The 15,450-nt window shown below is 39.7% G+C and overlaps 1 protein-coding gene across 2 annotated transcripts in view; it reads left to right on the top strand.

The window, feature by feature from the left end:
• IPPK (inositol-pentakisphosphate 2-kinase) overlaps positions 1 to 15,450 on the top strand; it is a 30,245-nt gene that overhangs the window by 4,207 nt on the left and 10,588 nt on the right. For both annotated transcript variants that reach the window (XR_006014417.1, XM_042018091.1), the window contains exons 2-4: positions 9,351 to 9,398; positions 13,174 to 13,269; positions 14,030 to 14,096. Coding sequence is in view for 1 of the 2 variants with exons in the window: in XM_042018091.1 (XP_041874025.1) it covers positions 9,351 to 9,398; positions 13,174 to 13,269; positions 14,030 to 14,096 (211 nt within the window). In the remaining variant the exon portion in view is untranslated. The remainder of the gene's footprint in view (positions 1 to 9,350; positions 9,399 to 13,173; positions 13,270 to 14,029; positions 14,097 to 15,450) is intronic.

The following is a 15,450-nucleotide window of genomic DNA, read 5'->3' as shown; positions in this document are numbered from 1 at the left end:
CAAAGTTGGTGCCTGTAATAAACGAATAATATCTGTCTCTTCTCTGTGATACTTATTTTCCCTTCAAGACCTGTGGTAAAGATGGAGAAAGTCCCAGTGTTGCTTTAGCAGGCATCCTTCCCAGTCCTTGTGCTGACTGCACAGGGGACTGTAGCGAGCAGAGGTGCTGGGAGAGAGGTGTATCTCATGTTTTAGCAGCAGTCTCTGATTTCACTGCGTCTGTAGCTGCTTCTGCTGGTACCTGCATTATGATGGCTGCAAAGTGTGTGCAGGAAGCCACTTTCTGCATAGAGGGGAGAGGGATTTGGTTTGGGATTTTGAAGTAAAATAACTATGAGAAGGGTAAACGTGTGCCAATCAGGGTAGATAATTTTTCCTCATAGTGCCTTTGCATTATGAAATAGTTTTCCTTTGGCTGGTTGGTTGTTTTGTTTATAAGAATAATGACAAATTCAGTTTTGTTGCAATAAACTTACTTGAAGAGAAGACAGGATTCTATGTTTAGACAGAAGGATGTTGCTGAAAGAGTAGAAAGCTTGTGGTTGGAATGGCTTAGCTGTAGCTTTCCTCTGGCCTTGTTTGGCAGAAGAGAGATGATGCTGATCATTAATTGCTGTCTTGTTGAGAGAATCTTCTTAAGGTGCTTTTTCTGATTATGCCATTTTGTACAAGTCCAAAAATTTGTGTGTCCTGTTTCTTCTGTTGTTTTTCTGTGTGGAGTTGCCCGAATCTGTTTTGTGCTATTGATATTTGTGCAAGTACTGATGCCCCCAAACTTCCAAGTTGTTCCTGAGAAATTCCAGATCCCCGACTATAAAGCAAAATTTTTTCAGTTGTGTTCTGTTTTCTGTTGTGTTCTGATTGTTTTTTTTCCCCATTAATATCCATGAATGTCTTGATTTCATGGAAATATAGAACAGACTGCTGATTCCTGTATTAAAGAATCTTCAGTTAGGGAAATTTTGCTGTTCTTGTGGTTATAAATACAATAGTTTATTAATAATGGCCTTTTCTAAATACTGTTCTGATTTAAAATATGGCCACATTCTGGTCTCTTGGTTCTTTTACAGAAAGACGCTACCAGAAAAGGTAAAATGCAACTTGTATTTGTTGAATTTCATTTTGACTAATGGGAAAGGCATAGTTTTTGTAAGACTTGAGCTTAAACATTTTTGTCTCCTTGATGAGATTCTACTATTTGTGTTTCAAACCTGTGCTAATTCTTCCTTCTGATGGATTTGGGAATTGTGGAATGTAGGGAGGAGTTTTGCATCTGGTTCTGTAGAATTTTCTACCTCTTCTATTTGATTTTTTTTTTGTGTGTGTGTGGTGTTTTCTTTTAAATTTCATAGGGCATTTCTTTGACCTGGCTTCTCCAGCATTGTTTTTTTGGGTGTGTGCATATCTCAACAGTGTCTGACTCTAAACATTGTTTAGCAAAACCCCCACACCTGCACACCTTTTGCCTACTTAGACAAAAGGACAGGAAGACAGCTTGATGACTAAAGATAATACTCCTTCTTTCTTAGTTGTCATTGCTTTTGATTTTTAATTTTATTTACTTACTGTAAACAAGTAGAGGAGCTTCTGCCCAAATTGACTGAAGCAGCTATTAAAACCAGTTGAAAAAGCCAAGTATGTGATCAGGGTGTGTCATCAGTGAAAAAGAAAGGAAGAGATGCCTGACTTGCTGTGAACAACAATGAAGTTTTTAGGAAGAGAGGGCAGTCACCAGTTTGAGTTGGAATTTGGGAACCTTGGTGACACCTGTATTAAAACTGTATGATTCCTTGCATTGACCTTGGCTAATTGACACTTAGATACACATCTATGGTTAGTGGGTGAAAAAAAAAGACAGTTTTGTATTTGTTTGTATTTAGTTCTTTGGCTAAACAGGTACAGCTGTGACTGTCGATGCCATAACTAATTGGATTAACTCTACTTGAGTACCATCTACAAAGCTTTTACTATAAACAAAGAATTAAAAGTTGTAAGTACTTTCAGTTCTGTGAATTAGCTGTGAAGCTTTTTATTGACACACACTTCCCCCAAGTTATTAGGTTAAGTCAACATCAAGGAATTTTAATTCTGTATTGAGATTTCGATTCCATATTGTACCAGTAGTTAAATTTAAAATTTTCTTGTATTTACCAGGTTTCTGCACTGAAAGGATGCTCTGAATGCAGAGCAGTTTAGTTTCTTCCATGAAGTAAAAGGGAAAGGTGATGCTGGGTTCAGCAGGGCTGAATGTAGAGAGGAGAGAGAGCAGAAAGGCAGCAATTAAAACTTTTCTTATGAGTGCCTTAAGTTTTGTAGATGCAGATGGGAAGACACAGCATGTGTGTGGATGGAGATGGGAGACAGAAGCTCTGTGGTCTAACACTAATGCCATATGACAGTGATCATTTAACTGCAGCAGCAGCTCTCTTCTTCCTGCAGAATACTTGTTCCAGAGATGCTGTCTTTTGCTAATAATGAGTGTTGGAGCAGACTTGTCTTCTGGTGACCTTCTTTGGAAATTCAAACTCCACTTTGGGGCTATTTTTTTCTTTTTTGAGTGACTTTTGAGAATGCTGAAGGCCACATCCAGTGAAAATGTAAAATCTCAGTTTTGCAGTCAAGCTCAGGAGGTCATCAGCCTTGATTAAAAATGGTCCTGTTTGGTTTTTTTTTTGGTTTGGGTTCAGTGCTAACTCAAACTTGACTGAGTTCCTTTTGCAGTTGAGATCAAGTTGTTATCTTAAAAAGATTTCTTTTGTGTCTGTTACAAGTGCTTGTAATGCAGTGATGGAGTTTCTGTGACTTTTCTGTGCTGTTCCTGTATCTGCCCTCAGCTGACAGTGGCCGTGGGTTGGTTGCTTTGGATAAAGCAGCCTGGCTGACCCAAAGCTGTGTAGGAGTGCTCAGTCTAACAGCCTGTTTTATTCACTCTTTTGGTTCTTCCTCCCTCCCAGCTTTTCAGTAGCTGTTCCTTTTGCCTCAGTGTATTTGTCTGTGGCATGGAATAAAGTGTCAAGGAGGTGTCCTGACCTCTTTGAACTGTTCTCTCTGCCCTGCTCTTACTCGGGAAGGAACAGAGTCACTGGATTCTACGTGAGCATGAGGCTTGCTTAAGTGCCTTCTAGCTGAGTTGTTCTGGATGCTGAGAATTACTCACTTGTTTTAACTGTCCATTTCATTATTCAGCTTCATTCTAATCCCTCTTACTGTTTTGACTTTTTATTTCCTCCCCCCCATTAATAATTTCCTGGAACGCCTGGTTTCCCCAACATAACATCAGATGACTTGGCAGCTTAATGCTGGGAAGTGTGCGTTGCTGATCAGAGGGGGCTTTAGGGCAGCTTAAAGGAAGGAAGCTTAGGACGTGGTTTTATGTTCTGATTGCTACACCTCACCTGTTTGACAGATGGGCCAGGTATTTGATATACTTTTAAATGTTAAGGACCATTTTTGACTTGTGTTTCACAGCGAGGACATCAGGGCTGTGTGCTGTGCTACCCAGACAGTGCTAATGCACACTGAGGGACAGGCATCAATGGGTTTATTCATCCTGTTCTCTCTCTGGTGTGTGTTTCCACCTCGTACCAGTGGGTGTATCACTTGATATCATTTCAGGTACTCCGATTAGCTGGTTTGGCTGAAGGGCAGACATTTCCTTCTCACTCTTGCAGAGTGCAATCATTAAATTCTCTCAGAATTGGTACCATCTGTGTATTGCGAGGTTATAGAAGCTTAGCTATAAAGTGAAACCTGAGGTAGTGCTTAACTCCCATGGGAATCAAGATCATAACCAAGTAGAAAAAAAAAATGGAATGAGCACCGGAAGTCTGATGCAAGCTGTGAGCTCTGTGCTAAAGAAATCATGGGGGGTTTGTTTTAAAATAATGGTTTGCCGTATTGAATGGTGTCAAGACAGATACCATGCCAGAAATCCTTTATTCATGTTAAGAAATAAAACCATTGTTCTTCAAGGACTTCTATGCTAAATAAAAGAGTATTGTTCCAATTTCTGAATGCTTCTTTGCACTTTGTGTGAGCAATTGCTAAACTTCCTCCATACTGGCAGGAAATGTAGCTTTCCTCACTTTGTTTTGTGTGATCTTATCCACCTTATGCAGAACAAAACTGGGTTGGAAAACAATTATGTATGATATTACCAGGTGTATTTCATTCAAAAGCTGCAAAATTTTCTAGCACTTAGTTTGTTTCCATCTCTCACATCCCTCCACATTACATGGCACACTGACCCTGCATGAGGAGACCTTTAAAAATGTCTTGTGTTGAGTATCATGAAGGTAAGCTTTGGCTGAAGTGCCTGGGCAGTGTGATGGGCATGTTTTCACTGAATTCTATCAGTTGTCAGAAGGAGGAACTTTCTCTTTTACTGTCTTTTCTGAGATGTGAAGATAACACTTTTGTCCATTTTTCTCCTTCCTAGAAATTGCATTTTCTGAATAGAGAACCATTGTTTTCTGTTCAAATCCCTCAAACTAGAATTGGAATTGAAGGGGTTGTGGGATGTAGATGTGGAATAAAAAAAGTCAGAATAATTTTTTTAGTTGACATATACTGCATGCAGCTGCAGTGTGCTTCTGCAGGAGTAGCTTAATATCAGCTAAACAATTCCATAGTTCATGTTGAGTACCCTTGGAACTGTCATTAATCAGTATTTGCATATTGCTGTGTTCAGTTTGTCTCCCTCTCCCTCCCTTGGACTGAAAATGAGATAGAATGGACTTTCTGTAGGCGTCATTGCTGTACTTTGCTGTAAATCCACAGTGATTAGGTAGCACTGAATAAACACAGTGGTAGGTCTGGCATTCTCAGAGCTGTGTTTGATAAGTTCTTGGTAGCTCTTCAGGTCAGCAAAACACAGTGAATTAAATAACCAATTCTTACGGTATAAAGACATCCAGAGCCTTTACAGACACTATTTTCTTTAAAAGTATTTACTTTGTATCTTCATCTCCTTTGGCAGGGGTTGGTGGTGGTTTGTGAAATTAGTTGCAAAAAATGGTGGAGTTAGAATTGTAGAGAAAGATTTGTTACCAGTCTTTGAGAGTGTTTCCCTCCATGTTTATGATTGGAAACTTGTAACTTTTATATGGGCAACTTTAAAAGAGAGATGAGTTTTCTTACTCTGTTTCTGTATTGTATGCCTTTTTAAGCAACAGGTAGGTAACTTTGTGATGTAAAATTGCAGATACTGCTTGCAAAAATACTGGTGAGTTTTGAGATGCCAGAATTTATGAGATTGTGTGGAGTGAGGGAGATGATGGGTATGGGAAGAGGGGTGGAGTTCCTTTTGGGACTTAAAAAGTTGCTTCTCAGTGTCTTGTTTTCTACCAGTAGGTCTTGCATGTGTGAACACTAGTTGGGAATCAGTGAGATGAGAATCTTTTCCAGCTGCAGAAGGAGATGTCAGAGTAATGCTTTGCCTCCAGACAAAAGCAGTTAATGAGTGCTGCTTAGAATAATAATAGTGTAATAACAAATGACGTGAACCTGCTTATTTGGAAAAGGAGAAGCTGGTGTTTCCCAGGCTTTGTGTTTGGACAGGCTGATTCTTTGTATTTTTGTACAGAAACTTATTTTAAACCCATGTGAGCAGAGGTGGTAAGAGCAGAGGGAAAATACATATCTTTCTGTACATCTAAGCAATTTTAACAGCAGTTGAGCTAATTTTAATATAAGTTTTCCTATTTCTTTCACTGCAAACAACTGTTATATAGATTTTTGTTACTAACGTAGCAAAAGACCTGAAAAAAATCTCAGTGATACAAACGAGGTTGTTCCCTGAAGGGGAATATCAAGATTACATATTTGCCCCAGTTGTGTTTAACTTCTAAAAACTCTCCAGTTCAGGAGGCCTGCATTTTATGACAATGAGGTCATAGAATAAGGTCAATATCAAACACCAAGCTGTTAAGAAACAAATGTAAGCTTTTATCCTGGTTTCATAATGCTACTGCCTAATCCAAAGTACCTGGATTGATGCCAGTCATATTTTGGCCAAGCTACCAAGGATTACTTTGTTTTTTGGATTTTATTGAGTAAGATTAACATAATAGCTGTAATAACTGCTCCGGAGAATAAAAATTCTTACAGGTAAGCTTTTGTGGACTAAGCCCAGGACCCTTTTTTCCCAGGACACACGAGGACAAGAGCTGTGTGTGTACACACCCCGCTGGTTCTGTCAGGCCACCGACTTTGAGTATTGTGACAGCTCCTCCCACAGCTCCTTCTCTCCTTTTTGGCAATCCTTAACTTTGTTCTGCTCTAACCCAAACAATTGTTTGGTGATGGGGTGCTAAAGAAGTGTTTGCCGTTCTTGGTGGGGCTGTAAACTTTAGGCTGCAGGCTCCAAGTGCTGTGGCTTGGGATCGAGCTCCTCCGGAACACTTCTGGTTACATCATCTCCGGCCCAGCGCTTGTGGATGTGTTTTCAGAGACCCAGGTTTTGGTATCCTTGTTGCTAGTGTTTGTTTTCAGTTTTCCATAACAATTGGAAATGGTTGTTGTTGTAGCCCTAGTATGGTCCTGGAGCTACTAAGAACATTGTTTTGTTATCTGCTTTCAAGCTGCTCTGCTCTCATATGAGAGTTGTCCTTAAATTCCTTATTTGAGAGTAAGAGCAGTCGTGTTTGATGTTCTGATGTGTTGGTTATTTTTAGTCTTTTGTCACTAAATGGAGACTGAACATACGCAGGGATTAAAAAACATTTGTATAGAATTCTTCCTTTGAATTCATTATTTTTCTAACTTATCTTATTTCAAAAGATACGAAGCCTTTTAATGTTTTATGTTGTACATTTGCCTACATCCCTGCGTTGTTTCTTTTTTCCCCCCTTTCTTCTTGCAGCATGCTTTTCTCATCTTTTTATCTCTCTGGGACTGTTACCTAATGAAATACTCTGATGGCGACAGTGCCTTGATGGGAGTGGTGTTAGGCACCTCTGTAAGCCCTTCCACTGGTTGTGGAGAAGGAAATTTAGGGAGCATTAGGATCTAGTTGATCCGATTCTCAGAGTGCTGAGGAGTAGTGACAATCTCTTCAGAGATCTGTTCTCTTTGGGATTTGGGCCATTCCCGTGCATGCAGATAAGTATGGTACATCCTTGGTGTTCATCCTGTAAATATTAAAAAATTGAAGGCATTTTAAGATAACTGGCAAAAAACCTCATGGCAACAACCACCCACAACATTTCCAAGTAAAGAATCAGCCAAGTGAATCAGAAATGCAATAGCATGAAAAATGTGGGCCAATATTTTTGGTGGTGATACTTCTGAAGCAGTTGGCACCTGTGACATCTGATGGATTAACCTTGGTGCTGTGGAAGTGATATTGAAATGCACAAAGGGAGGGATCTACCTGAAAACTTGCCCTAAAATAGGAAAGAAGCGTTTTGAGGGGTTTTTTTGAGGTTTGGTTTTGGGCTGGAGTTTTGTCTGTTTGCTGGTGTTTTTGTTTTTATTTCCTCTAATCATCTAATAGTCTTACTAAAGTGTAGTGTGGGCTGGCTGGTTTAAGTGCATCTGTGAAGTTTTGTTTGAACAGTGCTGTTTCCTTTTGACATCTTTAGACCAGCAACATGTTCTTATTTTGCCATGTATAATTTTGGTCATTTTGCCAAATCAGAAATTATTTGGCGATGAACAAATACTGTCCTGAGTCCTGTGAGAGCAGATCAGGTTTTCCAGAGCACTGGTTGGAATCTTGGCTGGGAACTGATTAAAAGATATCTACACCAGCCTTGAAAGATTACAGAATCATATTTCTGAAGGGATTAGAAGTGATAATCAGATCACTCCATCACTGATCCACTTGCTTATGAATAATTAAAGCGGGAGATCCAAATGGTTGAAACACTAAGAATAACACACTGCCCACACAGCTACAGGCTCATCAGGCCTGGGCTCTGTTACCCATATGTAGGGCATAATGAGAGAAAGAGAGAAGAACTGTCATCAGGAATCATGTCAAATCCAGGTGACTCTAATTACCACTCTGGTGGTATCTCGTTTGCTGTTGGGACACTCATCTTGCAGGATGAGTCAAATCACTTTTATGTGAGTGTTTTCCAGATGTGGGTGAACCATGAGAGATTTATGGTGGCGTGAGACTTTTTAGATCTGGAAGGGGCTGTGTCTGGGTTTCAGTGGCAATGTCTGAACCTGGACCTAGTTTTGTTAGTGTTTTGGACGGCACACTGTCATCAGTTTTGCTTGTTTCCTCTTTCTTTCCATGTTAGTAATTAAAGATATCTGCAGCTCTCTCCCTCAGCCTGTGCAGAGACAGTTTCCAGCTCTGAAATATGGAATAGATTTGATGCTGTCATGCTATGGGAGGTTTTTTAATGGGAAGTAATTTGGTAGGGAAAAAGCTTGGATTCTATAAACCTGAAGTGCAGCTGGGACATTTTGTCTGCACTGTTTTTGTGAGACTGTGGTAGTGCTTTAAATGGAATGTAATCCTTTTTGGTGTGTCTTGGAAAGGCCCAAATGGAGACAGACTGGCTAAGAGAAGAAGATGAAGCTGTTTGTGTCTACCTTCTGGGGTGCCCAGTTGTTTGTATCCCCATTGTACCCAAATGGGCTGACCTACATCAGTGGGAATGAATATCTTGAGGATCAGATATTAAGGCAGACCAGAGGCAGGACTGGGTGTTGCCTTGTAAAGCTGCAGGTTCCTTAACACCGTGTCAGGCTTTGATTTTAACGTGTAAAGTCTCAAGGTTTTTGAATTGTTACAAAACTGACAAAAAATTGTAAAAATCACAAAAATTAGTGAGTTTTTCTATGGTTTTAATGTAAAATATTTGGAAACCTGCTATATTTGTTCCTATGTGTTTACTCTGCAGAAGTTTATAAGTAGCAGGGTTTAGTTTAGTGTTAAGTACAGCTGTAGCTGCTGCAGGTAATTGGTAAGAGTTTCCTTAATTTGTAATGCTGTGCTGATACTGTAAGTGGAGTGGGCCTTGTTTCTCTTTTTCCTTTTGGGGACCTTTGGTGCACAAATGCCAGGGTGGTGGTGTTTTTGGTTCTGTATGTGCCTTCTGAGGTTTCAGAGCAGTGCTGTAAGCTAAGGGAGCATTTCCCTGGTGCACTTGGTGACTGCAAATGCAGAGTGGCCGCCTCACTAAACTGATGGCAGAGCTGGCAGCAGACATTGCTGTGTTTGATTTCAGCTGGCATATTTGATTTCAAGTTGAGTGAAATAACCATCTCAAATGTGCTTTTCGTTTTTTTTTTTTTTTTCCTTAATTTCTCAGAGAGGTAGATTGGGGATTCAGACAATTGTGCTGTTCAAAAATGCTAATGAAACCCTATTCTTTCATATTTTTCTCCAGCGCTGTGTGGTGCTGCGGTTTCTGAAGTCCCCCCCCAACCAGAATAAGGTAAGTTTAAACATGTCCTGTTGCTGAAAGCACTTGGGTAAACTAATAGCCAGTGTGAGGAGAAACAAGAAACCTGTGAAAGAGCTGTGACTGGCAAGTGTAAGAATAAGGGGATGTTTTGAAATGTGCCTGTGTCTCAGGGGGTTTGGCAACAGGAGGAAATTTGAGTTTGTCTTATGTAACTGGGATGATGAGAGCTGATACCAAGAGCTCTGTGTGGGGCGGGGTGTGAGACTGCTATGTGTTAGAGGGTAGAGCTTTCTGTAAGGGCAGCTGTGGCACAGTGTTAATGTGCCATATCCACGTATGGAAGCACAGGGATGCCGAGGAAGAAAGGAGTTTTATAGGCTGTAGCCAGGTGGGACAGAACAGAAGCAGCACAAGACTGGTGGTCATGGTCAAGGTCTGCTGTTGACCACCTGTTCAGTAGCTAAAAAACCATGGAATCTGAACAAACACATGAAATGTTCACAGAATATCCTTTGTCAGTGAGTGATTTTAGTGTCCTGTCTGTTACAAAAACAACATGGCAGGATACAATCTCCCAGTTTCTTCAATGGTACAATAAAGTTTTTCTGCTGGAGAAGGAGCTGAAGTGAGTTACTTTAGATTTCTTTTAACAAGGATAAAAAATGATCAAAAACCAAAGGTGGAGCATAAACACAGTGTTCCAAGGGAAAAAAAAAAAAAAGAGAGCACAAGGTTCAAATTCTTTTGTTTCCTCAACCTTGAGAGGAGTCTTTACAGTGTGTTACCTGAGAGATACAGGGAATGGCTTGAGTTACAGCAGCTCCTGAACCACGGCTTTGTGAGGCACAGTGGCAGGTTGTTCTGATGAGGGAAATACAAAAAGCATTGTGGTTCTATTGAGAACTAGTGTGTGCGCTTAATTTTAGGAAAAAAGAAACAAGGATGAATGTAAAGTAAACATCTAGAAAGGGCATTTTGTTGCTTTAAATCAGAAAGATGGATATGAGAAGCATTCAGTTTAACAAGGGACAAGGGAGAAGTTGCTAAAGTAGAGGAAGGCAAAACTAGTGAACACAGCGTATGTATGAGTTATTTCATGGTCTTTCTGCTGCTATTTAACTTGAAAAAAGGTCTGGTAAAACTAAAGTATGATTCAAGTTGATTTTTCAGCTGCTTATATTGGCAGGATTTCAAAAATGTATCTTATGCTTCTGTAGTGTAGCCCAAGATAATAATGTTTAGTGCTAACAAGAACAGTGAAGAATCCAGTGCATCACAAGAAAGGAAACAGTGCTTATCTCAATTTTTACTATAGCAGGAGAGGACTAGACCACAGCTTTAAGTAAAATGTCAGTCTGTTGCAGTTTATTTAAGAAAACAGAACGCTAACTAACTGCCTGCCCTTTTTCCTTTTTTTAATTTTTGTTTTTATTTTAAGTTCAAAGAGATTGTTGCGTAGTAATTGTTTTTAAAGAACTGACAAAGTATGAGAAAGTCACAGAGGAAGCCAGGAAGTGACTTTTCACTTACCCACCACAGCATTGAGGCTGGTCATACAAGTTCCAGTGTTGCATTTTGAGGAGCACTTTCTGCATGTGCCTTGCATTGGGAGTGTGTGGACTTTGTGATACACTCTTCCCTCTAAATAGAAGGTTTTGTAATTTGAATATATTTACTTATTCTGGTGATTGATTTTTTTTTTTTTTTTAAAGGACCATTTTTTCTTGGAGCAGAACAGAAGACTTAAATATTTAATCATCAGATTAGTAAACAAATCCCGGAGAATCAGTTTTGGGATGAACTTGTACATAGCAACAATGACAGGGAAAATGGTTGTTTTTAAGGGTAATCTGTATTCCTGACTTGAGTAAAATGAGTTAGGCTCTGAAGTGTTCTGTATCTGTGCATGACATCCCAGGTCATCCAAGGTAAACAATGCTGAAGGAAGCAGTTCAAGCAAAATATTTTCTAGTAATACACACACTGAAATTCAGATATTAACAAATAGGTCTCAGTCTCTTCTGCTTAACTCCTTTGGGAAAGGTAAAGAAGTCTGGATGCTGCTTTGTATTTTTAATTATCTGTTTAATTATGAATTTGGGATTAGATAATCCAGTAGTTAAAAATGTGGTGTTATTGTGAATTGTAACCTTATTGCTATGATTGAAAAATACTCGATTATGTGACTGCAGGGCTTGCATTGCTTGAGTAGAAAGTCAAGTGTCAGCACTCATGGAGTGCTTTTAATTGCATATTGCTATTTTAGTATATTATCTTCTTCGTTAAAGAATTAAAAATAATTTTATTGTATAAAGCCTATTTGTGTTTTGGTGAATGAGCTGGCAGTAGTGATGGGTCCTTCAAAAGCTTTTCATCTTAGTAGTTTTTTATGTTAAAAGGTGATGTTCAAGTCGCCTGTTAGTTGCTTTTTGTTTCATTTAGGTATATCAAATATACTTGCTCGTAAGAGATGTTTTAAACTTGATTTATAATTTTATGGTTGTATTGATCTTTTTAACTGGTGAGTCTTTCCATGTGGTAAAAGTGGCAGCAGTAGATTTTTATGAAATGCTTATTTCTCAATATGTGAGTATGTGTATATGTTAAAAAACCCCAACCAAACAAAACACAAACCTGTGGCTGCTGTGTACATCAGCAAACCAGGTCAGAACCATCTGTAAATGGGAATTAGCTGAGATTTCTGTTACTGATGAGATTATGTAATGTTCCTTCTCACCATTCAGAATCTGTGCAAGTTAAAGAAGGGGTTGTGTTGTTATTTGTGATTTGTGTTGGATGTGGTCTTTCCTCCTTTCTCTAGGCTTTGGTGGTGTCTGAGTGTTGTCCTCTAGTATTTTATTTTCTCTTACTCTGCTCTGTTTATATTTTCTTCTGCTCTTGTTTTTCCCCTCTGATTTTCTAACGTGTACCCAAGTGTTGCACTTTCTTTTCCTCCACTTAATCTTACTGTGAGGTTTTAAGTGGGTTTTTTGTGTATGTGTTACATAAGGACAGAGTAGCTTTGAGGTTGTCTGTTCTTACAATAAAATACCTTGCAGAGAACCAGAGTGTGCTGGAGTGCAGGGAGTAGGATAATACTGCTGTAAAGCTCCTTTGCTCCCTCCTCAATGAGCAGGAATCTGTCCCAGTCTGGCTGTGCAGTTGTCCCTGTCCTGCTTCCAGTACTCAGGGAGCTTCCTTTCTAGCTTTTGGCATGTTTGTCTTGTAGAAGAACTTGGTGTTTCCTTACGAAATTACAGAATATCACATCAAAGTAAGATTTTTCACTGTCTGGGGCAGGATTTGGGACAGATGGCAAGTTCTGTACCTGTTCATGCCAAGGTTTTTAATATGGCTCAGTCTTTGCAGCCATTCTCTTCCCAAACTCCATGATGTATTTTGTAACACTCCAAGCCTTTCCTGCACTGCAGCTGTTGGCAGGGAGCCTTCTTGGGCACCTCTTTGGACTGCTGGACTTCCTTGAGCTGTTTTAAGAATAATGGTCAGAGTAGGTCTTAAGCAATCTCCCCCTCTTCCACCTTTGTCACTTTCTCTCTCCTTTTCCCCCTGAAATCTAAGAATCATCATCTTTTCTGACCATTTTTCTGTTTGTCCCAGTCCCTGAGGCAACAGTAGGAAAACAAATTCAGCACGTTTGATGTGTCTGTTTGACTTCAGTGTGCACTCACCTGCCAAGCTCAACAATTAAGCTATTTGCTAAATCACTGACCAGGATGTGTGTGTGTATTCTGGAGTGTTGTTTATCATTATTTCAGAGATCAGTTCCTACATTTGTGTCTTCCAGACTCCAGAGGAAATACTACACCATTTGCAAAACATTGTAGACTTTGGAAAGCATGTGATGAAGCAGTTCTTCGGGGAGAACGACGTTCACCATGGGGTAAATGTTTTGTTTTTAAAATAAATGGCTTCTGCATTTTAAACACTGTTTGGAGGAACACTGACTACCAAGTAAAAGGCACTAACAGGGTTTGCAAGATACACACACACACACACACACAAGAAACATTTGGATGTGAACAAGGGATCCTGCTCTGTGCTGATGAGGTGATTGGATTGTACTCAGTGGTTTGGCTGTTTCAAGCTGCTGATGAAAAGTGGGGTCATTTTTTTGCCCTACATATAGGGCAAGAGGGAGGGTGTGTGAGAGATTTTTAGACTAACTGCAAAACAAGAGGAGAAACCTGGTTCATATAAATTGTTGAGGTTTCTGTGCAGTCAGAGGTCACCTTTTCCCTTGCTCTGTTCTTCAGGGCAGCCAGATCTTGTTCACTGAACAGATGATTGAAAAAGTTACAGCTTCACCTGGAACTTGAGTTACACAATTCTGCCTGGAAGGGTGGGATGTGAGACACGGGATTTTTTAATTTGTGGAAAGGACACAGTGACGCAGGTTCCTTCACACACATTAAACTTGCACCGAAAATGCTCTTTGTCCTGCATTTATTTAAATGAGTCCTTGGATTTTATAGAGGAACAGGTGTTGCATGTGATCGGAGGTACAAGTGTTCACAGTCAATCAGAGGCAGAAGCTGCTGACTGCATAGTTCAGTGTATTTTGTGTAACCCACTGAACTTTGCTGTTCCATTTCCAGACTCCCAAACCTCGGTATTAATTATTTTTTTTCCCCCCCCAATAGGAAATTATTCAACTGCCTTTAGACTTTGTGAGACAGCTCTGTTTGAAAATCCAGCCAGAGAGGCCAGGTAAGTGCCAGGGATGGCATTAAAAAGGGGCTTCCTCAAGCTGTAAAGCATTTTCCTTTGTTCTAAAGTAAAAAAAAGCTTCATGCTTCAGAATATAAGGAAACTTTTTTTAATATTTAGACAATGATAAGTTGAAAATTTGTTGTGGATAAAAAGGGTTGTGTTTTAGAATTAAAAGTAGTATGTGATAGCTCTAAAATGGGCAGACAGACGGGCCCTCATGGTTTGTCTTATGTTCCCAAATGTTCTTGAGAATGGCCAGAAACTCCTGCTTTAGCAAAACTCCTTGAAGATAAATGTGGTGCTAAATCAAAGTACTGTAGTGAAGTGCTTTGATGCTTTTGATCCAGGAAAAAAAAAGAATTAATTTACATATAGTGAGCACAGGACACTCCATTGTTGATTTCTCCTCACTTGTTTGAGAAGCAGTTCCACAGTGCCAGGACCCAGTGAGGAAAGTTCATAGTGTTTAATAAAAGTTAGAAATGAACAATACTCTGGTGGAAGTGAATGACAGAATTTAGTTTTATTTCTCAAAGTTAAACTTTGTGTGTCCACAGCTGCTGGGGATTGAAATGTGGTTGTGAGGAAGTGTCCAGGTGCTTCAGAACAGTGAATCTCACTATCCATTTTTAACAGGAACTTTTTTTAAACCTCAGGGAAAGAATTTCTTTCAATGTTGCCCTTCACATAAGCCTGTGTAACATGCAAGGGAGCTTCTCTAATACTTCAGATTTGTGTCTTTCTGATTTGGCAAGTGGCTTTCAGCTGTGAAGGTGTGAAGAATGTACTTTTGCTTAAATTTAGAAAAAGAAAACAAACCTCAACATTTTGTTGGAGACAGAAGGCTTCTTGCTCATCCTGGTGAAGCAGTATGGCATGGCAGGCTGGTGCCTGAGGCTTTGGTTTCTGAGATTTATTTCTTCTTTTCCAATATATTTTTCAGCGTGGGCATTTTTCTTAGCAGTGGAAACTGTAACAGAAACGTGTGTTCTGCGTGTCTGTTTAATAACGCAGGTACTTGAAAATCTGGGAGTGTGTGCTTTTGTTAACTTTGAACTACAATCTCACAGACCTTTCTGTGTCCCAAAGGATGCACATGGAGAGAAGTTATTCAAAGGATTTTATAATAATGCCTCTTAAGTTTATGATATTCCTGCCATTTTTCAGATCCACTTGACTCAGCTGAGGGATGGTAGGTCATGCAGGAGATCACATATTTGAATAAATACGTAATGAGTCACTTTACCTGTTGTTGGCCAATCCATTTTCTTGCTGTTGCAGGCCTCACCTTTCTTAGGATGAGCTGTGAGGTGGCCATTAACAGCAGCTCTTGGGACACTCCATGTCTCTG

The sequence above is a fragment of the Corvus kubaryi genome, unplaced genomic scaffold (genome assembly GCF_017639235.1).
Source record: "Corvus kubaryi isolate FWS band 111438036 unplaced genomic scaffold, C.kubaryi_AGA036_p1.0 124, whole genome shotgun sequence".
NCBI lineage: Eukaryota > Metazoa > Chordata > Aves > Passeriformes > Corvidae > Corvus > Corvus kubaryi.
Note: the sequence above shows the minus strand (reverse complement) of the source record. Positions and strands in the feature narration are given on the sequence as shown.